Source organism: Crassostrea angulata, chromosome 7 (assembly GCF_025612915.1).
Source record: "Crassostrea angulata isolate pt1a10 chromosome 7, ASM2561291v2, whole genome shotgun sequence".
NCBI classification, from domain to species: Eukaryota; Metazoa; Mollusca; class Bivalvia; order Ostreida; family Ostreidae; genus Magallana; species Magallana angulata.
In genome coordinates this window covers 33,382,988-33,409,429 of record NC_069117.1, presented here as the reverse complement: position 1 = coordinate 33,409,429, position 26,442 = coordinate 33,382,988, and the positions used below count along the sequence as shown (strand labels likewise).

At 36.1% G+C, this 26,442-nt stretch overlaps 2 protein-coding genes across 12 annotated transcripts in view; both read left to right on the top strand.

The window, feature by feature from the left end:
* The window catches only part of LOC128192936 (uncharacterized), a 38,001-nt gene extending 36,519 nt beyond the window's left edge, over nucleotides 1–1,482 (top strand). For all 9 annotated transcript variants that reach the window (XM_052866029.1, XM_052866036.1, XM_052866034.1 and 6 more), the window contains 2 exons: nucleotides 34–150; nucleotides 768–1,482. In XM_052866029.1, the coding sequence (XP_052721989.1) occupies nucleotides 34–150; nucleotides 768–983 (333 nt within the window). In that variant the 3' untranslated portion in view covers nucleotides 984–1,482. The remainder of the gene's footprint in view (nucleotides 1–33; nucleotides 151–767) is intronic.
* A 9,184-nt stretch (nucleotides 1,483–10,666) lies between these two features.
* LOC128155782 (carnosine synthase 1-like) lies at nucleotides 10,667–20,211 on the top strand. Of its 3 annotated transcripts, none has more exons than XM_052817639.1 (7): nucleotides 10,667–10,690; nucleotides 13,099–13,184; nucleotides 14,845–15,651; nucleotides 15,770–15,935; nucleotides 16,110–16,418; nucleotides 16,570–16,832; nucleotides 18,526–20,211. In XM_052817639.1, exons 1-7 carry the CDS (start codon nucleotides 10,672–10,674, stop codon nucleotides 19,765–19,767), a joined length of 2,892 nt encoding a protein of 963 aa, XP_052673599.1. In that variant the 5' UTR covers nucleotides 10,667–10,671; the 3' UTR covers nucleotides 19,768–20,211. The 3 variants fall into 3 exon arrangements, with proteins under 3 accessions (XP_052673599.1, XP_052673598.1, XP_052673600.1); XM_052817638.1 differs by lacking the exon at nucleotides 10,667–10,690 and adding an exon at nucleotides 10,827–10,892; XM_052817640.1 differs by lacking the exon at nucleotides 10,667–10,690 and adding an exon at nucleotides 11,368–11,646.
* Nucleotides 20,212–26,442: the final 6,231 nt, after the last annotated feature.

Sequence of the window (26,442 nt, the reverse complement as noted above, 5' to 3'; positions counted from 1 at the left end):
TGCAAATGTGAAGAAATATGAATACATTTACAGGTAAATGGTGCTACAACAATGGCGATCCCTGCAGTCTCCTTGAAAGCTGCCATCCAGGCACAGCCTGGGGATATCCGTCTGCTGGTGGCTCGACCAAAGGAGGAGAAGGAGAATGAGGTAATTTTTGATGTGATCAGGAACTAAAGAATAATTAAAGTACATGCAGCTGAATCATTTGGCATAGTTTCTTAATGTTTAAAAAATGATGGCTCTTTATTTATTTAAATAATGAGGAGTTTTTCATTTTGAAATTCATTGTTTACAATGCCTAACTAAGTGTCTGCCATGATTTTGTTTTGTGGCAAACACTAGATCCTTTTAAATGTTTGATTACTAATTGCAAATAGAAAACAATTTGTTTGAAAAGAAACTTTACGACACACTTTTACGAAACTTTTAAACCTATGTAAACATATGACACAAGCCTTGTTTACATTCAAAGAATTGTAAGCTCTGTATCTCACCTACTGAATTCAACATTTTGACTTACAATTAGAAATTCTAAATTTAAAAGTTGAGCAAGGTTAATGATGAAATATGTCAGCTCATGCCCCTTTAATCCTTACCTAACTCCAGTTTTTATTGCTTTTATTTATTATCATGTTTATTTATTATCATGTTCATATGTCTGTATAACCAGAAAATGTTTTGTGATAAAAAACCTAAAATATTTGAAATTATACAAGCTTTCAGTGCAAGGGAGATAACTCTATAATATTATTTTCTCTCATCAGGAGAAAACAATGGAACAGAAAAATGAAGAGATTGACAACCTGAAAAAGCAGCTAGCCACTATGTACATGGACCTGCAGAAGAAGAACAGTGTTCTCCAGGAGCTAACCTCCCAAAGAACTGTGACCATTAAAGCCAGAAAGTCCGAGATTAACGGCAACATCATGAGTCACGAAGCAATACTGAACGCTCTCAGTGAAGACGAGTACATAGTTTGATGTTGCTATGAGAAATTTAATGATCTGGTGTTTTTTTTATGAAGAAAGTTCATAGATTTTTGTTATCAAAATTGTCTGAGAGAGAAATCTCATAAATATTTACCACTAATATCGATGGCATTTTGATTAATTAACTTGACTTTTGAATATGAATTTAAACTTGTGCATTCCTTTTACCCAAGACCTAATATCATGTTTATTCCGTGTTTTGTAATATTAAAGGCAAACCATGACCATTATTTCATAGTGCAATCAAATCAGTTAAATATTTTGTATTTCTTTCATTACATGTGTTATTTGTTTTATTATGGTATGTATTTCTTCATTGAATCATCCAATTGTCTGTCAATATTATTCAAGATAGGATTTCGTTGAAGATCTGGTTCAATATGCGTTGTTATTAAATGTTACGGAGAGTGAAGGATTCCTCTTGCAATACTGGAAACAGGATCTTCCGACTTGTATGAAGTTTGGAGTAGGAATAAACTGGAAATATACAGCATTCTTGGTTTCTTTGTTCAAACTTACATAAACTATTACATATATGTATCAGCTAGTGCATGTATATGAAATTGGTAATTATTCTATTTTTAACAGATTCAGATTCATTTATACAAGATACAGAGGTATATAAATTTTATAATTAAAAAAATGTAAGTTCTTTATTTTTACTCAATTTATCATTACTCGGAAACAAATTAGAAATTAATTAAACTAATTAATATTTTGATGCCCTCGAGTAATCACAAAGTTGATATGTCTGTGAGTCAACACCAACTCTTAATAGTTTCCAGCATTTTCTAGACAGTTACATGTATTACTGGTCCTAACTTGATGGCCATATCTAAGTTATTGCATGTCATAGCTTCACCAAACATATCACTGGATTTATCTTTACCAAAATTGAATAATTGTTTAAAGAGTTAGAGTTTATATTCTGTCTTAAGTAACGATCATGCAAAACAAACGTAAAAAAAGGAAAAAAATATCATATATTTATATTTTCTACCGTGTTTGTCTGTAATAACATTACGAATCAATTTTGCAGCCTAAACCCCAATTATTTCACAAAAGATTAGCGACACAAAATGGGCGTGTCTTATAGCATAACTGATAAACAACTATTATCAGTATAAGTAATACATAGCATGTGATACATGAAAAAATAGTGGCTTTAATTTATGTTGTTTTAAAGTGAAGAAATTTGAAATAATATAAATATAAGTAATAAGGAATCATCCTTGAATATTATGAGGTGATAATTTCGGTCGGAGCGTGGTCAAATCTATCATAAAGCCCTTCAGATTCCAGAAACATTTGTCAAAACTCAACTTCAATGCAGGCACGTAGCATCGGGGGGGGGGGGGGGGGGGGGGGGGGTGGTTGCAGCAAAGATTTTTCTTAAATTTACATACAAAAAATTGAATGAACATGGAGCTGCCCCCCCCCCCCCCCCCCTTTTATGGGACGATGTAAAAAATTGAATTGAAAATAAGTATGGTGTTCCGATGGGGCCACTTCGACCTTAACACTTTCGGTCGAAGTTGCGAGAGTGCGAAGTTGCGAAGGCGAAAGTGCGAGAGTGCGACGGCGAAGGAGCGAAAGTGCGAAGATGTGACGGCAAAGCGCGAAGATGCGATTGCGAAAGTGCGAAGGCGAAGGACTGATAGCGCGAAGATGCGAAGGCGAAAGTGAGAAGTTGCGAAGGCGAAGAAGCGATACTACTATCGCTCCTTCGCCTTCGCACTCCCGCCTTCGCAACTTCGCACTTTCGCCTTCGCCTTTTTTGATAGCATTCAGAAAGTCTCGGTCGATTACATAGAATTTGATGCAGGCACCGTACTCGCCAAGGTTTTCCGATTAATCCATAATATTATCGGTACGCATGCGCTAGGCCATTGTTCTTAATATATATTAATGTGTATATGTGACATATATGTTTACCAGTGCTGGCTATGCCTAATCATTATATACTCCACATAAAATGTAATGTCCGCCATAATGCATGCTTATGCAATTTCAGACTCCTGTCACTTACCAGCTGTCTGTTTACCGTGGATCAAACTCGGTATTACATTTTAATTTCATTATGCTACACTCCTTGCTCATGTATGGGTCTAGAGAGGGAGAGGGGGTCCGCCCTCGGAAAATTCAATATTGATAATTTCACACATGCAGTAAAGGGGAGAGAGGGTCCGGGTCTCATCCCCCGGAAAATTTAATTTTATTAATTATATATAATAAAATCTTCAAAATATGTCTCGGAACCCCCCCCCCCCCTTCCAAATACAATTATCCTTCGACCCCCCCCCCCCCCCCCCCCCCAAGAAAAAGTTATGGATCTGCGCAGGCTTTTGAAAATAAATTCTAAAGAGTTCATCGTCTGCCTCAGATGTCCTTTTATACAGCTAAAATTGTCTTTAAACGATAGGGAGCTCCACAATTATAAAAAGGCGAAGGAGAAAGCGCAAAGGCGAGAGTGCGAAGTTGCGATGGCGAAGGAGCGATAGTAGTTTCGCTTCTTCGCCTTCGCAACTTCTCACTTTCGCCTTCGCAACTTCTCACTTTCGCCTTCGCATCTTCGCACTTTCGCTCCTTCGCCGTCGCACTTACTTTCACCTTCGCAACTTCGCACTCTCGCACCTCGACCTAAAGGCGAAAGTGTGAAGGTCGAAGTGGCCCCATCGGAACACCATAAATAAGGGAAGAATCAGTGAAATTGAAGTAAAAGGTAAACTACCCCCCCCCCCCACCCCCCACGGACTAGGATTTTTAGATTTTTTGAAAGTAACTTTTTTCCTTCTCTTTTTTCTTTTTACTTGTCAAGATTTTATGGATGAGTCTGCCCCCCCCCCCTTTCAAAAACGATGCTACGTGCCTGTGGGGGACCTTCATTTTATCAATTTGAATGATGTATTGGTAATTGAACTGTATCTTTGATTGCTTTGATTGTCTTCTCCACGTTCTTAAAGACAGTTAGAGCGTCAAGTGTCTCCATGATAAAAAAAAAAGTATTGATGTATCTTCATAACGCATTGCTTTTTTTTCCAAGGTGGATTGATTTGGTCCTAAATGAAATTAATCGTACTTTTTCGAAAATGTGTAATTTTCTTATAGAACGTTGCTAAAAAGCACATTCAACCTTAAGCGTTTCGTATTAGTCATTTTATGCAGCCGGCGTATTGAATTAAATTTCCAGTTCTAACCAGAAATAACCATGCATATCATAAGCCATATCTGTTTTTCATTGTTGTATGAAAACATAAGAATTTTCAAGCATGAATATGTTCAATAGATTGAAAAACACGTGTGTTTTGTACATCTGTAACACTCATTTCTTATAAATAATAAAAATAATATCACTTTACGATGATTTTAAATACATTTAATATGATTAATATCCTGTTTGCCATTCACGTTCATTAACAGAGTTTCAACATTTACTCTTTTACATGATATTTTGTTATCTTTAATCAATAACTTTCCATCACATCAAAGAAGATTCCAGACAAAATGTTGAAATTTAAAATCAAATTTTAGGTTGTTTTTTTTTTCAATTTTGGTCCCGTCTACCTTTGTTTCTAGCTTTCTTTCCGTTATTGTTTTTAGAGTTATTCCTCTTCGAACGTCAGTTAAAAAGATTACTCCGTGGATGGTATTTCTCATATTCTCGAATAATGAAATTTGAACGAGTGCACTTATGGGCCCCAATAAAAAGTGAAAAAAAAATGCAGATTCAAATTAAGCATAAGTTTGTATTCTCACATCATCTGTTGATATTTAAATCATAAGAATCAACAAGTTGTAGTGCTGAATTTAGTGTATGTACATATAAAAAGCACGAAGCTTTACAACATAGAAAAGGTCTGTCGACATTCGTAATTTTATATATAGTAAATAGAGGACGGGCATTCATTTGAAAGCCATTGTTTACTGTCAGCCTAACCGTGTACAAACTTGTGTAGAAAACATAGAAAAATCCTGTGAAAATAAGAAGCTTGTACTACATTACCGGGCTGGTACTTATATGTGGCGTATCTGGAGTAATTCTTTTGACACGGATTTTATGAAAAATATATACATGTATCATACTTCTTATAATTAGACGTTTCATAAACTCTAGGCCCATAAAACATGTTCTGTCTTTAGTTATTTGTCTCTAAACTTTGCTATTTATATCCACTGCGCATGAGTGCGGGAAACCCCAGCATTGAAAACACGATTGATGAACAGTTTGTTTATAAATTAAAATCACGTTTTTCATGTCTTAAAGATGATACTGTAAGCATAATTCCGATATATAAATTGTTTATTATGTGTAATTATTAAAGATGAAACACGATTTTGACATCATCGAAACGGTAAAGGGAGTAAATACCCCTCTCTGAGGGATGCATGTGCTGAGAGAATTTATTCTATATTAAATAATTCCTCTAAACGAAAATCCATACGTGGTTTATAACTTATAAAGTAAAGGCATGGAACACATGGAGCACGAACCTGATTAGCAAAAGCCTACAACTTCATGATGGAAACTTAAGTTTGATTCGGCTTTCATTCATGTTCCATCAATCTACGATGACAATCTTCCCTTTGTTCCTATCCTTGTCAGTCTGTCTCTTTCTTCTTGTCAAACTTAACGGTATACCCTTCTTTCTCGTCGTCGTTGTTGAAAAACTAAGGTGTATGTCACGTGATCCATTTAAGACGGGGTTATTCAAATCTTTTGTGTTTTTTGCTAGCATGTAAAAAATAAAATATATTGTTTTTATTTCTTGTATCTTTGTTTTGCGATTGACTTATACAGCGTAATTTATGTAAAAGTCCAATCTTTCATTAAAGTAATGAAGCAAATAATCAGATTTTATCTTTGTTTTCACTAAAAATACGCTACATATACCATTAAAAAATGTAAGAACTCTTCAAGGTTTTCCAAGCTAATTTTTTTATCCGGAACATTAACAGTTGTTTACTACATTAATTTTAGGCATAAACCTGGAAATTCTTCTCAACATTCGAAATGTATACAAAAAAATGACCTGGGCTGTGTTTACATAACAAAGAATTCTCATAACTCGACGACTGACACTCAAATTCTTGTTGATTATTTAAAATATCTTACCGAAGCATAAATCATAATAAAACGGGGGGGGGGGGGGGGGGAACTGACCAAAGTCGTGACCTTCTTCATTAAAAATATACCGGTATTAGACTCCTTTCATATACATTCAAATGTTGATACTTAGTTTATTAACATTTTTCAGTATCCTTGTCTGCGATAACACTACGAATCCGTCCAATACATTTTTTCAATGACTATATCAATATAGAATCGTACAATTGCTGAAAATTATACAGATATAAGTAATAAGGAATCATTTTTTGAATATTATGAGTTTGATCACCTTATGATGTTGTGGAATTATTAAAATTCGTGTTGGCTAATTTTCGTTGATTCTTAAAACTTACATGTTTGTGTGGACGTAATTTCATGTAGTCTCTTATACCTACATATATGACTTTATATATGACAAATATGACTTTATAACCCGAATTTATTTATTCGTGGAGGATATTAATTCGTGGATGAGAGGTACCCACGAATTCAACGAAATTTGAGCCACCACGAAATCAAATGATTCCACTTTACTCAAAGACTGACTCCATATCTTTTTAAAGCTATACACGCTATAATTTACGTCAATTTTGAATGACAGTGAAAATGCATGTGTTTGTCTACTTATAAAAGTTATCCTTAATCTGTAAATTACAATGGTGAATTCCATCTCGTTACAAAGATATAGATTTTTAATTGTTTATTTTCCTGCCAGGAAAATATACCTTTTCATGAATATTGATGAAGGAAGAGCAAACCGACCTCATTGCGCATGTCCGCGGAGAACTAGGTGGTCGTTATTGTTTGCCAAATTAAATATCCAACTTGATTTTTAATATGCTTAGCAGTTGTTAATTTGAAATACATACAAGTATAATGAGTAAAATACGTTTGTCATTCACGATACCCTTACTTCTGCATTAACACTTATAGGATCTATAAATAGCACATAGGGGAAAAACACAGGTCTACGTCATTTTTCTAAAGGAAGTATTCATATCTACTCACAGGCTTGTATTTTTTTCTTTTGTTTGTACTCGTATATCGGACAAATTTATGCTTTACTGAAAATATCCTTTCCCTTGTGAAACTATCACAATTATGAAGATGTTGACCCTTCACCAGTTTTGGTATGATAGGCTAAATTTAGCTGTCGATATCACGTGATAGATTGATATTCACGAGGAGGCATTACTTTCCTGGCAGGGAAATAAATATTTTTTATTGTTTAATATTTGATATATTTGTTACGTGATCGAATTGAGCATTATAATTAACAGCATAAAGGTAACTTTTATTAATAATCAAACACATACATTTTCCCCTTTATTCAAAATTGACGCAAATTATAGCGTGTATAGCTTTAAAAAAAAATATAATACTGCTGCGGCCGTAAAAATTGGAGATGTGAGTTATGACTTGGCTGATGGATCCCGGAATGGTAGATTAGACTACACCTGTGTTATCTCTAGCTCACTCAAAGATCTGGTCACTCTAAGCACGGATTGGATTCTACAACTTTTTGTAATTGAGAGACCTTGAGAACATGCCAAACATATTTCAAACATTCATCAAAGTTAAACATAGAGAGCCAGCCTGAAAGGGAGAGGGAGAAACGGCTTTTCCTGACCAAACGATACATGGACAGCCGCAGTGATGCATGTATATTTACATTTTCCAGTGTCTTTGCCTGTGATAACACTACGTATCGATTTTGTACTATATAACCCATAATATAAATGACGCCAAATTGAGGCGCCAGCGGGGTTTGCTTATTTATATTTAAATACTTATCGTACGATTGCTTTTATATAAATATAAGTAATAAGGAATCATTCTTTGAATATTATGAGGTGATAATTTCGGTCGGGGCGTGATCAAATCTATCATAAAGCATTTCGGGCTTTATTGGAATTGATCACGCCCTAACCGAAATTATCACCTCATAATACTCAAAGAATGATTCCTTATAAAAAAATATTCCTTATATATACTGAAATAAATTGCAACTTCTTTTTCTTGGATGATAATTTGCAGAATGTAATATTTAAATAATTTAAATTCACGGGTCTACGATGCATATATAAAGTAAATAAATTATTATAAACTTATATCAAGACGGAGAAACCTAATAGGCATAACTGTATGTGAACTTTATAAATTGAACGCCTAACTACATGTACTAGGAAACACAGGAGAAGTTTTATCTATCATGTACTCATACGTACGTAACGTTTAAGAATAAAAGCATGAAAATGAACTTCTGGGTTGATATGACTGCAGCATTTTTTGGCGCTAGCATCACGAGATACAGGGGATTTATCTAAAGGAAGATTTCCTGTGAGGTAAGACTGCAGCATCTCTCTCTCTCTCTCTCTCTCTCTCTCTCTCTCTCACACACACACACACACACACACACACCATAGAGCTGTCTTTTACTAATTCACAATTTTTTAAATTGTAAATGAGCCCATGACTAATTGCGATTTGAATTTTTCGGTCGCACCCCCTTGGCCCTTCCTCCGGTGCTTAACATAGCTTATCACGTGTGTCAATAATACACCAATACTATCGTAAAAGAGACATTTCCTTAGTTGTATCATTATAATTCTCAAATAAGTTTGCATAATATTTGCAAATCTTCCGGAATAGATATAGCGCGACTGCTATGAAAGGAAAGATAACAACGGGACGCTTGTTTGTTTAAATTGGAGTAAACTAGTTTTAACTGCGCGCGGCGTTTACAGGAAGTTGCCAAAAAGTCAGGGGAATTCCAGTTACATGCACTTTCTATATTGGATTGCAAATGCCAACGGACCGGTACTCGGCACTTTTCATGACTAAATTATGTTTACAAGACTATTAAACCCAATCACCTTTACCTTTGCTGACTTCCACCAATATTTTCCACAAGAAAAGTTCTCCACACTTATAATGGCCTCTGATCAAGTTTTTGTTTCATCGTGTGTGTTGTGCTGTGAGGGGGAGGGGGGGGTCAGGGTATGTCAACGATCCCATGTGAATGACTTTGACTAGAGATGCAAATTTTTCTGCGAAACAGCATATAAATGGCAACTCAACAGTTCAATGATGGAATGATAACAATAATCGTTTATAACTCAATATACCGTTTATTAGCCTGATTAACACAATCAATTAAATGGTCAGTGAATATCATCTAGTATAAAGTAAATATATCATGTTATGATATAAGTGTTTTTTAACATACCACACAAGTGCTGCACAATAATCCATTCACTAATTATATACAAGGTCATTGTCAGCTAGGAAAGTTTCTATCAGCTGTTATTTACAAACAAGCCTGTTTTGCTAAGATTATTCTAAGTTACGATGTAGTGAACAAAAGAGTTCGTTTACCTTCTAGGTTAGGTCTGCACAGATGAGTGTGTACTTTATCGATGCGCCGACTGTTAACGCATGCGGATCTAGAGGGGTGGTCCGAGCCTCCAACCCAAGTTACCCCCCCCCACCCACCTCTCCCACGGTTGAAAGTTCAAATTTTTAAAACTCTTTTTTTTAATTTACCTAAAAAATGGCCTCGGAACCACCTCTGCAATCACAGATATTACTTGGACCACCCTGAAATTAATTTCTGAATCCGCACTTTGTATATAAATGACGAAGTCAAACAAATGTGACGTATCTTGTTTAGCATTTACTGATTGTAAAGAGTGCATGTGTACATGTATTTGTATTTGTTAAAACTATTTGTTTTATTTGAAGGGTTTCTTATAGATTGTTATCTTTAGAAGATATCAGACAATAACTCCAAAAGTCTCATAGAAATTAACATTATGATATATATGTGTGTGTGCATATAGACCTTAATCAATTTATATCCGTTTTATGCGAACTGATCTATACCCTTTCTTCGAACATTTTAAATAATCATTTTTAAACAGTTTCGAACGTTGTTATGTTGATCATATATTTTAAGATAAGAACTACTCCCAACCCTACCAAAATTGTACTGAGGAATCAAGTTACATTTTACCTAATTTTCTTCTTTAGTTTTACTTTGTTAGACAATGCCCCCAACTGCCTTCAATATTTCAAAAATGATGCTACATGCACGTGTCGGTAAATGAATTATCAGACTATCGATTGGCAAATACGCTCAACGACTTCTTTTCATTGTTCAATTGACCTGCAAATACTCTGTCGTAATTTTTCTTTTACGAATTACATTCTTTTTTACTTAATTATTTGATTTTCCCTAGTCTGCATGCTGAAGTCCACGTCACCTTGTCATAAATTTTACCCTCACAAACAAACGAAACAGCTGATAAAACACAAGAAATTAGAATTCAAATTGAAAGTGTAAAATAAATGACACATTCGACGATAAGCGTTATCTTACAGAGATACGTAATGAATGTTGACATTTCTGAAAACACATGTACAATGTATAATAGTATATATATTTGATACCCTCCCTCACCGCGGAAGAAAAAAAAATGATTGAATGAGGGTAACAGGAAAGGACCTCCACAAATTATAAATAAACTGGTGATAGTGCAATTTATCTTATCAACAGGGAAAGGTACATGTATGTGGAAAGATAATTGGGGTAAATATGTATATTTGCATATGTATACATGTAGTTAAATGTATATCATACCGGTATTTAACTTTTCAAATAGATATTTTTTTATCACTCTTATCAAGACGATGGAAGCATAATGTATTTGATTCAATGATATAAATTCGCATAGAACTAATTTCAACCATGTTTAAAAGAATTTTCAACAAACGATTTTCACAGTTCAATGGTAAGATATTATCAGATTGTTGATTTGTTGTATGCAATTAAGCTACTAAACTTTATATAATTATTAAAATATAAGTCTATCATGCAAGCGCGCTTATTTGCAATAAGATGTTTACCCTCATATAGAAAAATGATATTTCTACAACTGTATGAGGTAACTTTTAATGCGAAAATTTGCATATGGGAAAGCATATAATGTGTTAGACTATAAAAAATAAGTTCTACAAGAAATAGTCTGTGTCATCGGCGATGAGAATCGATCGGATATAAAATATGGTCACGTCAGCACATCAACACATGTGCTCAGCGATCAACACTTTCATGTAAACATTTTATTTGTCTTGAGGAACCAATAAATAAATACTGGTAAATTTTGAATAAAATTCCATGCGGCATGACCCTCTCACCCTTGATGACTTGATCTACGCTGTCTCGTGAACTGAAAAAAAGTGCTGCGTTCTATTTAAAGCGGCCAGTCGAGAGCAGTTATTTCCAGATTCCGGGAGATTTATCGATACACTCCAATCCTTACAAATAGAAGCGGCAATGCACAGGCAATGTTATTGCTGGATTGTGAGCGAAGGGAAAAGGTGTAACAGTCGGAGAGTTACACAGAAAAAAAATTCGACAAACGATATTTTAATCATACACCAGAATTCGGGAGTTCATCTGTTTATCTGACGTCATGGATATATTATTGTTTTAAATTTGACGTAATCGGTTTATTATCATTTATAAATAAGGCCACTGCACAGGTAAGAATTATAAATACGCTAAGTTGAAAGAAATTTAGTTGTGCAATTTGGTTTATTATCCAATTTTTTAATATAAGTAATGATTTCGTTATACATGCACGTATTCGCATGGATAAAATCTAGCTATAATTTGCTTTGTTCACAGGAGTCGGCAATCTTATCATTAAATATTTAACTAGAGTCAAAATAAGTGAGCAAAGCTCATGGCTGGGTTTTTACTTATTTTGACTCTAGTTATTATTTATTGATAAGATTGCCGACTCCTGTGCTTTGTTCAATATTAAGTCTTAATTTGCATGATAGATAATTTTTCTGGAGAGAGAGCTGTTACTGTATCTGTACGACAGTGTCAAACTGTCAATCATTTTTATTTCAATTGAAACATCTAATTTTCGATTTGATTATGGCATGCGTTTGTTATGATTGCATAAAATGGGAGTCTGTTTTATCATAATGCATATGAACGAACTCGTGTTCTTGTTTTGCAAGTGGTTTTGAGCTATTTTATTGTATTTATGAGCATTTATAGATAACCTACAGCACAGGTGCTTGAGGACAGGATCGACCCCCTCCCCTTTCACCCCCCCCCCCCCAGTATATAGACCCCCGGGACTTAAACTTTATTTATTTTTTTTAAATGTTTGTTTTAGGTAATTTTGGGCATTGGGTGTATAAATTAGATTAGAAATATGTCATAAAAGGATAATTTAATAATAAAAAAAATAAAGTCCCGGGGGTCTATATACTGGGGGGGGGGGGGAATGAAAGAGGAGGGGTCGATCCTGTCCTCAAGCACCTGTGACCTACAGTAGTCAATCATTCTAGATATTGTAGTTTTAAGTATCGCTTAATTAATTAATTAGCAGACGTTAAAAATCTGCCACCCTCCCCAACACACACACACACAAACACTTCCATCCCACGGTGTAGAACTTTATATCAGAAGTCTCATTAGATACATCTTCCACAGATGATTCCCGGCGGTGTGGAGGACGCAAACATTTTTGGATCACTCTAGTCACCCCTGAGATATCTATTTTTGTGGTATCTATTTTTGTGCTTTAAAACAGAGACACATTTTCACTTGGATTGTCCTCATAATTTATTCAGGTCTATCAATTACGTCCCTTATATCATTAAAAAATTAACCAAAAATATATTAAAATCCCCCCTCCCACACAAGCACAAACTGAATATATCGTACTAAACACTGCAAATATTTTATGATCGATTAAAAAACACTCTCGTTTCTATATTTGCATCCTTCCCCTACAACTTGATTTTCACCTTAATCCAAGTGATCCATTACTTTTAATTCTACACGCCTTCTTACTTTTTGGTCCAACGACCAAAAGAAAATAAAATCCGATCAACATGCGTAGGTTTTTATTTTTGAAAACATTTCACTATAAAAAACGAAGTTGATACTAAAATCTTCGCTTTGAAAAAAAGTTTTTCACAGATCAATTCGACGGGATTCATTCTTCATACAGCAAAGGATGTCTGCTAAAAACAAGGACAGCGGGAGACAGGTTAAGGTAAGTCTTGATCGGAAGGGGCTTTTTTTTTGGGGGGGGGGGGGGACACTTTACACCCCTCTGCCTTCGGCACCCTACAGACTAGAGTACTAAACTCTACCCCCTCCCATTGATTCCAAACATATAAGGTAAGCTATATAATGTTCATTCAAACGATAAACTGCTTTCTTTGGTGTTTCTTGCGGGTATGAAGGTAGTTTTTTTGCAGAAAAAAATGCATAAACTGCTTTAGCGAGTTATGCATTCTTCCTGCAGTAATCGCTACCTTCATATCCCACATGAACGAAGATACTTGCATCTTTCTTTTAAAGAAAGCTGATTGAAATAAATAAAAGTTACTAATTTATTGTTAATGTAAATGATATAGTACGATATCAAAGAAATAGCCGTTTTGAGTCATCATTATTACTAGTATATTTCGTGCAGTCCGTGATTTTCTATGTTGCTGAAGGTTTTGGTCGATCGATATACTGGTTAGAACTGGATCTTGTAGATTTCATTCCTGTTATAGTTTCTTTAAAACTATGAATCACATTCAGTTTTTCTTATGAAAATAGGAAAAAAATAATCGGTAGATTTAATAACTGTCTTCATTTTGCATGCAGAATTTCTAATAATCAGAATTTAGGCCAATTCAATGCATGGACGAATGCTCTGACTTGATACATATATACATATTATCTGACATATTAAATGACCATCAAAAATTGTTATTTCAAGTAAACCCTTTTTAAGCCAACGTAGATTCAAATTGTACATCTTTGCCCCGATCCAAAATCTAAGAATTGTCCACACATGTGTATACGAGTAGATCTGCTATGAGTGAGTTACTGCAACAAAAATCCTCATTAATTTGTACATAGATAAACTATATATATGTATAATGATTGCTTCAAATTCCTGAGAAAAATTTCCAAATCCTCGCTAATTTTTTTCATTAGAAAAAAAAAACGCCCATACCAAAAACGAATTCATCTTGAAATATACAACCCGGTTTATATGTAAATACATTCAGCTTCAAATGGTTTCCTGCATTCGAATTATACCTATACGTGTGTATATAAACTATAAGGCATTTTTGGCCAGTCTTACTTGCCTGTTATCATATTGCCATAATAACTGTAAAATATATATAACATATTAGATCATAATTTGTCAGAATGTGTCAGATTCCTTTTGACACGAAGTGAGTGGAGAACCGGATGCTATCTTCGATTATTCTACAGACGGATATTAATTTTGAGCCGAGGGGGAAAAACAGGACTGTGTTTTACAAAAGAACAGACGACAAATAATGCTCATATTCTTAAGCTAACAAATGTTTATCTTAATTTCAGTAAAATATACATGAATTTTTTTTTACATAATATAAAAAGTTTGTAGCTTTGAATAAACTGTGCTTGTTTCGAGTCGATCAAATCATTCCTTGAGAATGAAACAAATTTATATCAGTTATTCTGTACCTTACAATTTTAAGTAATTTTGTAAAACACAGCCCCGTTCCTATGTTGCTTGAATCAAACCATACAAGTACATTGCTGCTTAGTACTTGCCATCAAAGCAAATTGAATTATTCACGAATTATTGATTATACATGAATGAAAAGTAAACGCATGTTTATTTTTTATTTTTATAAATGAAGATTATTTTACATTTTCAGAAATACCCACTGGCCACGCTCTTTTTGAAGCAGCTGACTGCAGACAAGTACACCACCGCCCTTGGTTCTTACTGTGCTTGGAACAGACACGTGAATCTCTCTCCCCCCGACTTTGTCAAAGAGGTCCCCGAAAATGACAAGCACATATACAACTACTACGACGCCCTTCAGTATACACTGTACGAAACCAATTACGCGGAGACGGAAGATAGGACCACTGACCCTAGAACCACTCTCCCCGGATCCGGAATCTCCATCGTCATCTTGGCGTCGCCGGTCGAGTGCATGGCCATTTTACTGGAGGGCGGCCGAAGATGCCCCGGGGATATGCTTCTTGTCATGTCCAAGTCCTGGATTACAGTCGTTCCGAGTGACCTTGACCCGTCCATGAACAAATTGTTGGTCCACAAGGCCATATCTTTCGAATCGGGTGGGAGGTCATTCATTGACGTCTTTGATCCACCCAGGCGAGTGACGTACTTCGTGAATTTCTTCACTCGATCCATTACTGACGGTCAGACGGGAGACGGCGAAGATCTGGAGGTCAACCTTGAATGTCCGATGTCAAGTTCTCTCAAGCTAGTCAGAAGAACAGACGACAAGTTCTGGACCAGAATCATCATGGCGGAAGCAAACGTCGCCTATCCAGCTACCCTGGCCTTTGCATACAAAGTCTCTCTTCAGTATGATATACCGAATGACGCGAAACTAAAGGTCGTGAAACTATCGTCTAAGGAAGGAATAGAAAATGTGATGCAAGAGGAGATACTCTCATTTTTGAATCGTCTCGATGAAAACGCAGATAGGGCAAGTTTTATTTCCGTCTCAATGTTAATGTGTCAATGTGTTAATCAAACGATACGCATGTCCCATTTCATGTACATCTTACTAAACAACTTGTTAATAAAAATTTTTTCTTACACAGATGGTCGTAAAACCCTCTGGAGTAAAATGGCACGGCAGTGTGGGGGTAACTTTTCACCCTAGAAATGAACCTAAGCGCATCATTGATGCAGCCATTCAGCTGTTTATGGCGTTGGACGCGGGAGACGGGATTTTGGTAGAGGTCTTCTGCGGCCCAGATGAAAATGGTAGGTCGGAACTTTTTTTTATTATATTAAAGGTATTTCCACGTCATTGAAATCCCGTCGAATACTGCTGATTCGTTTCTAGTTAGTTCTTTTATCCACTGATTATATCTGGGAAAAGATTGACCACCGATAGGAATAAAAATTTGACCAGAAAAGTTTTATTTTTGATTTCAGATAGCGAATTAATGAGGGACTATTCTTTCCGTCTCCGGGCCAATGTCTGCCGTGGACCCAACGATGTACCAATCACCACGACTCTAATTTGTGGGGTTGGAAAGAAAAATGAACCAATCAATGGCGACAACACAAAGCCCCAGTCGTATGAATCCACCATGATAGAGTGGGGCCTGGAAAACGACATGGAGCGGATAAAAAAACTTGTAGTAAAGGGATCCGCTAATATCCTAAAAAGCATTATCCGCCACGAAAACGCTTTGACGATTGAAGAGAAAGGGGGTATTGGTGCCCAAACGGACGTTATTGGTAGGTAGAGAATCAATCTGTTATTGTATTCTTTTCGTAATTTTTATTAAGAGTTTTGGCATGAACGAATTAACAATAGTATTTTGATCCTAACAGATCAAAGATTTGTTTTAAAATGACTTACTAGTATTTTCTTGCAATTTCCTTTTAGGAATCGATTACTTCCTGAGGAAGAAGGAAGGCGTGTACGTCCCCTACGGAATAGAGGTGAACTCTCACGACTGCACCATCAACTGTCAGCTGTTTGAGTTCATAAACCCGTCCCTGTCTGGGTACTCTGTGGCCCCACTGATACAGACAATGATTGACAGGTCCCAGGCGTTCCTGATCGCGGGCAAGAAGATCCTGTTGCTGAACCTCGGGGTCAGCAGCAAGAGGTTCATTCTGGACAGTGCAAAGAAACACAGGATCAAGGTGGCTATAGTATTCTGTTATTGTTTTTCAAACTTTATGTTTTAGGGTGGGTTTTTTATAGGAGGGGTTGGGGGTGACCAAACCTTTCTGCCTCACAATTCTTGTTCATGGTCCGTTTTAAGTAACTGTAACTGTAACGTGACTTATGATATTTTATCCTTTTTAGCTCACCTGAGCCAAAGGTCTGATCATAATTTGTCCGTTGTCTGTCGTCGTCGTCGTTGTAAACTTTTCACATTTTCATCTTCTTTTCAAGAACCAGTGGGCAGATTTCAACCAAAATTGGCACAAAGCACCACTAGGTGAAGGGGATTCAAGTTTCTTCAAATGAAGGGCCACGCCCTCTTTAAAGGGGAGATAATTGAGAATTATTGAAAATTTGTTGGTATTTTTCAAAAATCTTCTTCTCAAAAACTATTCAGCCTGAAAAGCTTAAACTTGTGTGGAGGCGTCCTCAGGTAGTGTAGATTCAAGTTTGTTCAAATCATGGTCCCCGGGGGTAGGGAGGGGCCACAAGAGGGGGATCAAGTTTTACATAGGAATATATAGAGAAAATCTTTAAAAATCATCTTCTCGAAAACTATTCGGCCAGAAAAGCTCAAATTAAAAAGGAAGCGTCCTCAGATAGTGTAGATTCAAGTTTGTTCAACTCATAGTCCCTGGGGGTAGGGTGGGGCCACAATTGGGGGATCAAGTTTTACATAGGAATATATAGAGACAATCTTTAAAAATCTTCTTCTCAAAAGCTATTAGGCCAGGAAAGCTCAAATTTGAGTGGAAGCATCCTCAGATAGTGTAGATTCAAGTTTGTTCAAATCATGGTCCCTGGGGGTAGGGCGGGGCCACAATGGGGGATAAATCTTTATATATAGAGAAAATCTTTAGGCCAGGAAAGCCCAAATTTGAGTGGAAGCATCTCAAGATCATATAGATTCAAGTTTCTTTAATTAATAGTCCAGGGGTAGGGTGAGGCCACAATGGGGGATGAATTTTTACATAGGAATATATAGAGAAAATCTTTTTAAAGACTATTTGGCCAGAAAAGCTTAAACTTGTGTAGGCATCCTTGGGTAATGTAAATTCAAGTTTGCAAAATCAGTCCCTAGTGGTAAGGCGGGGCCGTGATGGCGGTTTGAATTTTTACATAGGAATGTATAGAGAAAGTCTTAAAAAATATTCTGGGAAAGTTTTCTGCCCAAAACTCAGTACTTAGTGTGAAAGCACAGGTTATGCAGATTTTAGTTTGATGAAACCATGATTCCCTAGAGAAAAGTGGGGCCACGAAATGGGGGGTAGGGGTATATAGGAATAGAGAAAAATCTTCTTACAGGTACAACAACAAAAGGGGCTTGGTATTTACCAAAAAAAAAAAAGAGGTGGATTAAAATTGGCAGATTTTCATTTTTTTTAACAAGATCTACTGTACTTAGTTGTCAAGATATTTTGATACTGTAATGCTAATTTGATCAGAATTAAGGCAATTGTTGCTCAGGTGAGCGATGTGGCCCCTGGGCCTCTTGTTTTAATTAGACTAATACCAGCTCCTTCCTCAATATTTGTAATTACAAAACAGGTAACTAGTACTTTCGTTGGCGGTTGGGGACCATTAATTGGATACTTTTATAGAAGTTTAGAACATGTATTTACTTGATTGTAAACTGGTTATATGAAATTTTTGTTAAACCATTCCCAGGTTGTTTTGGTGGACACGTTTCCAGAAGATTCAAGCCCTATCCCTGATCTCGTTGATCAGTACATCCAGTACGATTCCTCAGACCACACGAAAGACGACGAGCACGCTGACAAGATCATCGAAATCCTCGAGCAACAGGACATCGGGATCGATGGGTGCTGCACTTTTTGGGAAGATTGTGGGCCACTGGCGGCCATCATCAACGAGAAACTGGATCTCTGTGGCGCCGGGGTAAAAGGAGCACTCGCAGCAAAGAAGAAGTCCGAGACTCACCAAGTATTGTCCCGCCGTACCGGTGACATCCCGCATTTCCCCAGGACCTACTTGTACACGGAGAAAAGCATTCACGTAGAAGACGTGAACGACCTGCCGTCTGCTGTAGAAGAAGTCGGTCTGCCTTGCATACTGAAGCTAGAGTACGGATCCAGTGCTGTCGGTGTTAAACTCTGCCACGACCTGGAAGAATGTACCAAAATGTTCACTGGTCTCCGGGAACACCTGACCTGTGAATCGGACCATCCGGGGATTGGACTGGGTCATGGCAACAGCATGGTGGTGATGAAGCCCATCGTAGGCACGGAACATGACGTCGACCTAGTCCTGTTTGAGAGGCAACTAGTGGCCGCTTACGTATCGGACAACGGCCCTACTCGGCCAGGCTCCTTTACGGAAACTGCGGCATGTATGCCGTCGTGTCTCCGCTCAGATAAAGTGGGTCAGCTGGTGACAGCGGCTTATCAATGCTGCACGGAGATCGGACTGGAAAGTGGCGTTTTTAACGTGGAGTTGAAGATGACGCCGACGGGTCCAAAACTGATCGAAATCAACGCCAGAATGGGCGGATTCTACAATCGTCACTGGATCCTAAAATGCTATGGAGTCGATATGGTAAGGTGTGCTTTTATGATTGCCAGTGGAATAAAGCCCATACCTCCCAAAATAGTCCCTTCGTGCCACATCATGGGCGTGATGTGTGTTCCATCTATGCACGCCGAAGTTTTCCTGAGTCAAAAGTTTAAGGACGCAGTGGCAGAATTGAAACGCCAAGAAGATGTCATTTACACCCTGATAGAGGACGACTTTAGCTACGCAACTGCTAAAACGGAGGAGCCGATCTGCAACATTGCTGTCTGCGCAAAGAACACGGCCAAAGCGAAGAGCAAGCTCCTGGCTCTGTGCAGCAATCTGGAAGTTACAACAGAGCAATATGACATTCCACACTATGTCTCACAATTCAGGTGATGCTGGTGACGTATTAATGACGTGTTGTATGTGTTATGTGGTTTATTTTTTCTTTTTTTTTCTTCTTCAATGTTTGCTGCTGTTGTTATGCATTATAACGGACAGGTTGAAACCGACCAATGATACACATGTGCTAAATTTACATGTAGATATTTTGTAGATATTTTGTATATTCGGTTTCAAAACCCGGATTTGTAGTGCTATCAGTCTTTTTTTTAAACATGAAAAGTAAAAAAAAAAATATAGAAATTGATGTTATTTGTAACATACTATTGACAACAAGTAGTGAGACTTTGAAGTCCTCAACTTTATTGGTGCAGAAAAGATTGACTTTGCTCTTTTTCGTTAAAATGTTAAATTCGTACCCTTGTTTTAACAAATTTCACTTTGGAAATCCAGTAAATGTCTTGGTATTGCCAATAAAAATATTCAAGTTAGTGTAAATGTTATGAGTTTGGGGTTGTTCATTTTCCGCCTTTAAGATTATGTCACCAAGTGTCACGTTATATACTGCAAGTCCACTGCTGTAGCATATATAGAAGATGGATCAAATCTGCCTTAATCTTTTTTTTGAAAGACGATAGACAAAGTTGAAAAGTTTTGCGAAACTCGGGAATGAGCGCTTTCGTTCATTTTGTTGGTTGAAATGACAACAGTTGTCAACAAATGACCAATCAGGCCACGGGGCTATAAAACGTAGACGAGCTCACTTTTGATCTCAGTCTCACTTTTCCATAATAGGCTCCTTTTGTAGTGTGCGAGTTCGTCTAAGTTTTAAAGCTGCTTGGTGCGATTTTTTTGTAATTACAGTATCAAATAATTTTCCATTTATCTTAGAAAAATATGGACTTTCTCCTATTTACACCAGCAGAATCGGTCTCCTTTCAAAGTTAGAAATATTCAAAGTAAATAAAAATAATTCCCTTTTGGGTAAACGAAAAAACAAACCAAAATGCATCATGGGATGTTTAGAAAAGAGAACCGTTTGGTTTCGTCCCCCGAATGATTGAGGTTATTTAACTCGCATGCTATACATGCATCAATTGTAAACAAAGCAAACTTCAGAAATATTAGAGAACAAAACATACATAGGTTTATTTGCAAATTGCCTTAAAATTACGACCTTTAATTATAGCGATGTCAAAGTCGTAACAAAACTATACCCGTCTTGGCTTCAAGGTGAATTTTCATAAGAGGCGAAATAACGCGATACCCTTTTATGTCGTTTGTTTTGTTAGCAAATTTTGTACATAATTTTTTTCATTAAAATTTGGTTTAATTAACTGGGAAAACTACTGCAATGTCTATTATTATACATATACTTAGCAAAACCATCGTTTAAAAACGTGAACAAAATTTGATATAAAATCGGACCAAGCAGCTTTGAGGCCCCCAGGCCAGATCTACTTCAAAATAAAGAAGATGTGGGAATAAGATAGCGCAAATGCCCGTTTGGTTTAGTCGTAAATAAATTTTCAAATTGATTTATTCTTGATAATGTTATAATGCAAGTTTACGAAAGGGTAATTTCTAACAACATGCATATTCAGTTTTTGAATATTTTAACAAACGATACGAAAAAAGTATAAATTTAAAATTTTTTGTTGGAATCCAACGCACAACCTTAAAATCCTACCTCGATCTGGCTCTATAATGTATGGTGCTCTTACCACTGAGCCATTTCAGACGGTTTGATTTCTTCTAAATCTTATATATAGACTATGAAAAAAACTATGGAGCTCGGACCCACTCTATAAAGAATAGGCATTGAAGTTTTAAAATGACACTATTTGGAAGATTTGACACGCATACGCCAGTTTTAATCAACCTGTTCCAAGTATTTAACATATTTAAGCGTTATAGATCAATGTTATGGTAAATATACAATCTTTTCAATAATTTAGAAAAAAAAAATTATCAGATTTGTTGATATTTTAATTTTTTAGTATCTTGTCTATCCTCATATACATGTAGGCATTTTACACGCCTTATTCACCCATCTCCTTTCATAATGATATATTTTGGAACTAGTAAATTCGTATTTGTCATTAAGTAGAGAAAAACAAAACAAATAATATTGGCTCGTAAAATAGATATATCATTTTGTTATATTCAGTAGTATATACTCATTATATAACTCTATATAGACGAATAGTCAATAATTGTAATATCAGCTCGTCCGAAAAATATTGACCGGTCAATATTTTTTAGATATTGACCGGCTAGGAATAATATCTAGAGAACATTCCCTCTATTTCAAATAATCGCCTCTGATTTGTTGATTCGTAAACGGTGACGTAAATAATTCTTCGCGACTCCAAAACAAGGTGACGTCATAATAGACAGTCAGTCAAGGCAAGTAAACAACGAACGCGCAATGCAAGGGTTTGCTATCATAACGGATATAAGGATTTGCGAATTACTGTGAAGTAAAATCAGGTAGAACACCTGTCTGATAATTCTTACGGTCGGCGGAATATCACAAGTGACCGTTTGATGCTGAGGATATTTTGGAAATGAACTTTGCACAAAATTGAATTCGTGAATTCTTTGTTGAGCTGAGAAAATTACGGCGATCTGTTTTCAATTAATTTCTTAAATTTTGGTTTGTTTCTTCATATAACAAAACAAATGTTGACTGTGTTTTCGGGCAACATTGATTATATTAGCCCCCTTGGGACGAAAATATTGCCCTCCGCTTCGCGTCGGGCAATATTTCGTCCCTCGGGGGCTAATATAATCAATGTTGCCCTCAACCCCAGTCAATATTTGTATAATACAGAGCTTTGCATCATATGGATATTAATGTGGTCTAAAATGGCAACGACCGTCTTAAAAGGAAGGAAGAAAACCGATCACAATCTTTGTTGCCTCATTCCGCTATAGAACTAAATCATTTTTTTTAAAATACCAACATATAACCCAGAAGCTTAGATGACGTCATACAAGTACTTGAACATATCCATAATACAGGAAAATAAGTCCATGAAATTTGCGATATGCGGTTTATCTTCATAACTCTACCATTTTTGGAGCATGTGCAATAATAAATGGTCTGTTATTAAAAATAAGTAAATTTATCCAACTTTTTAAAACTTTTGTTAAAATAAATTCTTAGCAAACATTCAAGTAAACAATATTAAAATAACCGACTCTTCACTGTAAACAGTGCATTGTTTCGCCTGGGACTAAACTCCCACTCTTTTGATCTGTATCTCAGATGCCTCGATGTTTTGCAATGAACGAAAAATTACAGAAAATACATATCTCAAAATGTCAACAAGACGTTTTCACAGTGTTATGTACACCTTTATAAAACTGGTGTACGTACAACTAAAAAGTTTGCCAAAAACGCCATAAAAGAACCATTTTCTTATGGACACAATAAAAAATATTTTACAACGTTGTATGGACAAAATGTGGCCAGCTTGTTATGAGCAAAAAACACCGCAACAGGTTTTCATCTGGAGACACTTCATACAGTTTATCCATATATATAACGGTCACTTAAAAATCAGTATCATTGTAATCTTTCAACAATAGATACATAGAGAAGAGATGAAATGATAAAAAAGATGAAATGAATAAAAGTCATTAAATCTGCTGAACAGTTTTCCTCCCTATTTTTAGCAAGGAACACCAAACATGGCGATGCCGTGTACCGGATACCTCACCAACAGAGCTATAAAAAAAACATCCCCGAGGCTGAGTATACTTGAGGAACTTCCGAACCATGAAAAAATCGCAACCAAGGGGCTTTTCCAGTAAAGCGTGGCCTAAGAACGTAAACCGCCATCATTGATGAACAGACCGGAACTATTTAACCATCAATTTATGTTACAGTGGCTGTATATTCGTCAACTCAAGACAGGACTCCAGGAGCCCAAAGGAACCCAGACACGACTAGAGCTCAAAAGTTTCAAATTTAATTTTTTCCATTTTTAATGTCTAGATTGGTTAATTTGTGTATTATTAATGCTTCCTCAAAATAAGTCAAATATCAAGTTACATACAAGATATAGAGTTTGAGGTGGTGTGAGTTATGGATCAGAATAACCCGAAGTGCTAGCAAAGATCGCTCAGTTTAAACTTAACAATTTATTAACAATAAATCAAAAAGTACAAACAGCAAGAAGCCAAACATACATACAATAGAGTGTCCGTTATTGTACACGGAAACAATGTCCAAATGCAGTGGCGTAGCTACATAGAAGCACTGAAAGCACGTGCTTACAATTTTTTCTCAATCTGAAACTTTTTAACAAATTGATTGTAAAAAGTAAGATAAATTAACTAAAGTCTGTCCCAAGTTATTGCTTCCATCAATTTTTGATGATTTTTAATAAAAATACACATACCTGTGAAAGAAATACAATTGAAATCGATGATAGGGAATATATCCAAGATATCTTCATTGAACAATTATCCATTTTCACTCAAAAATTTTCACAGGAACGAAAATAATTTTCTTACGGAGATTTATAATGGGAAATGTTTACATCTTTTCTCCATTCGGAAGTACTCGGGACACCTCGCGCAATTTTTCAACGTTATCATCCGGGTTTATTAATGGTTGATGCAATGCAAAATCTCCGTAGACTTTAAATTTTGGGATGTGTAGTGAAACCTGAAGCGGTAGAGGGGGCGTTTCAAAACAGATAATCTGGACATTTTTCATATTAGTTGGTGAACGTAGTTTGAGCACAAAGGTATTTAATTTTATTGAAATATCAAGCAAAAAGTGGTTGAAGCAAAAACTCGGGACAGAGTTATGAGTTACTGTTGATGTACATCACTCCGTTAACTAAAAGAAACAGCCAAACTGTCTTCCTTTGGGAATTTGAGTCTGACATCATCATGATAGTTTCGTGCAGTCTGTGATTTTTCTTAGGTCGCTGTAGGTTTCGACCAATCGACAAACGAGGCGTGTAGATTTCAGTCCTGTCAATTACAGTCGCTGTAGGCTTCGACCTATCGATAAAGGGGCGTGTAGATTTCAGTCCTGTTAGTTTCTATAGAGCTATGAAAGTTTCTGTAAGAAACAGAGGGAATCTAGCTGCAATAATGTAGCCCTCTCCCGATTTTTTTTTTTTTGGGAGAGGGCTACAACTCCATAGGATCTCCGTAATGGTGCAAGTGCGGGAGTGATTCACTCCCGCAACGATTTCGTCTCAAATCGTTTATAAATGACAATAACATTTGCATTTCTTACCTGAACTCAAACGCTGTAGATGTCTATGGCATAAATTAATCCAAAAATATCAAGTATAGTCCATATATCGGTTACTTTTCGTGTATGTCAACAACGAAAGTTGAATTTGTCCGCCATGCCTACTGACCTTGACCGGTTTTATTTTGGGACAGCCAATGAGAATTCAGGAGCGGATCTTGAACTGAATATAGGAATTTCCCTATTATAAACATAATTAACGCGGTAAATATGAATTTTCCATTATATACCATTTCCTTAAATGATGTTTTAGTGATATAACGAGGTAAGATCAATTATTTACACTGACATTCACGTTATCAAGCCCATCAAAACTCCAAGCGTACATCCCATAAAATCACGCGAGAACTGTCATGGCTGCTGAAAAAGACGACTGGTAAACATGCTGATGTGTTTTATCTGGTTTTGATTTATATACGATTAATTTGTTCAACCTGAATTAAAAAACCATTTTATCTCAAGGAAGACAAATATAAAATCGATCTTTTCAGACCGAAGTCAGCCGCATTAAAAACTTAATTGTGCACCATTACGGAGATCCTGTGGAATTGTAGCCCTCTCCAGTAAACATCAGATATAAAAAATCGGAGAGGGCTACATTATTGCAGCTAGAGGGAATCATACTTGGTAGATGTAATAACAATCAACTAATCACTCAGCGCATCAATCCTTAACAAAATGAAAATAAGCAGCGCAGCTTTTTTTCCATTGCAGAAAAAATTACCTGTTAACGCGGGTTATGTATTTTTACTGCAGTGTAGCCACCTTCATAACCCGCATGAATCACCAAAGAAAGCATTTTATTGTTTAAGTGAAATTTCAAAACAATACATTGTCCGCGTTTGCATCATATGGTAACCGTAACTATGACTTTTATTCCCTTATTTCCTTATAAGAGTAAGACAAATATAGCAGAATTAAATTTGCTTGAGAAATAGCCATACTGCAACTTGTAATTTAAAACACATAGTAAAATTTTTTACCTAACAGCGTAGCACAATGGGATAGAGCCGTTAGCTACGATCTTAGTCATGAGTTCGAATCCTGATGAGTCTTTTATAAATTTTGATAAACTTTCCAAACAATTTTTCAACATAGTTTTTGGTCAAATATTGTAAAATTTGAAAATTCTTAACCGGTAAAATTATTTTGAATGTAATGTACTTTTATCCACATTAAAATCGACAGGTGTCCCATACCACTTTAAGTTTCTTTCTTTTAATTTGTTGATATTTCTATGAACATTAAACACATTGAATCAGATTATCTTGTTTGCTACGAGTCATTTTGTCAGTGAATTGGTTATTTCTTTTCACTTGCTGCAAACAAATATCAGACTCGCGCTTTTTTGCAAAACGATGAAGTCTGGTCTCAATGACTTCTAACATTCAAATTTTGATTAGTCATTCAATGGCTAATGCATGTTCAAGGACACCATTTATACT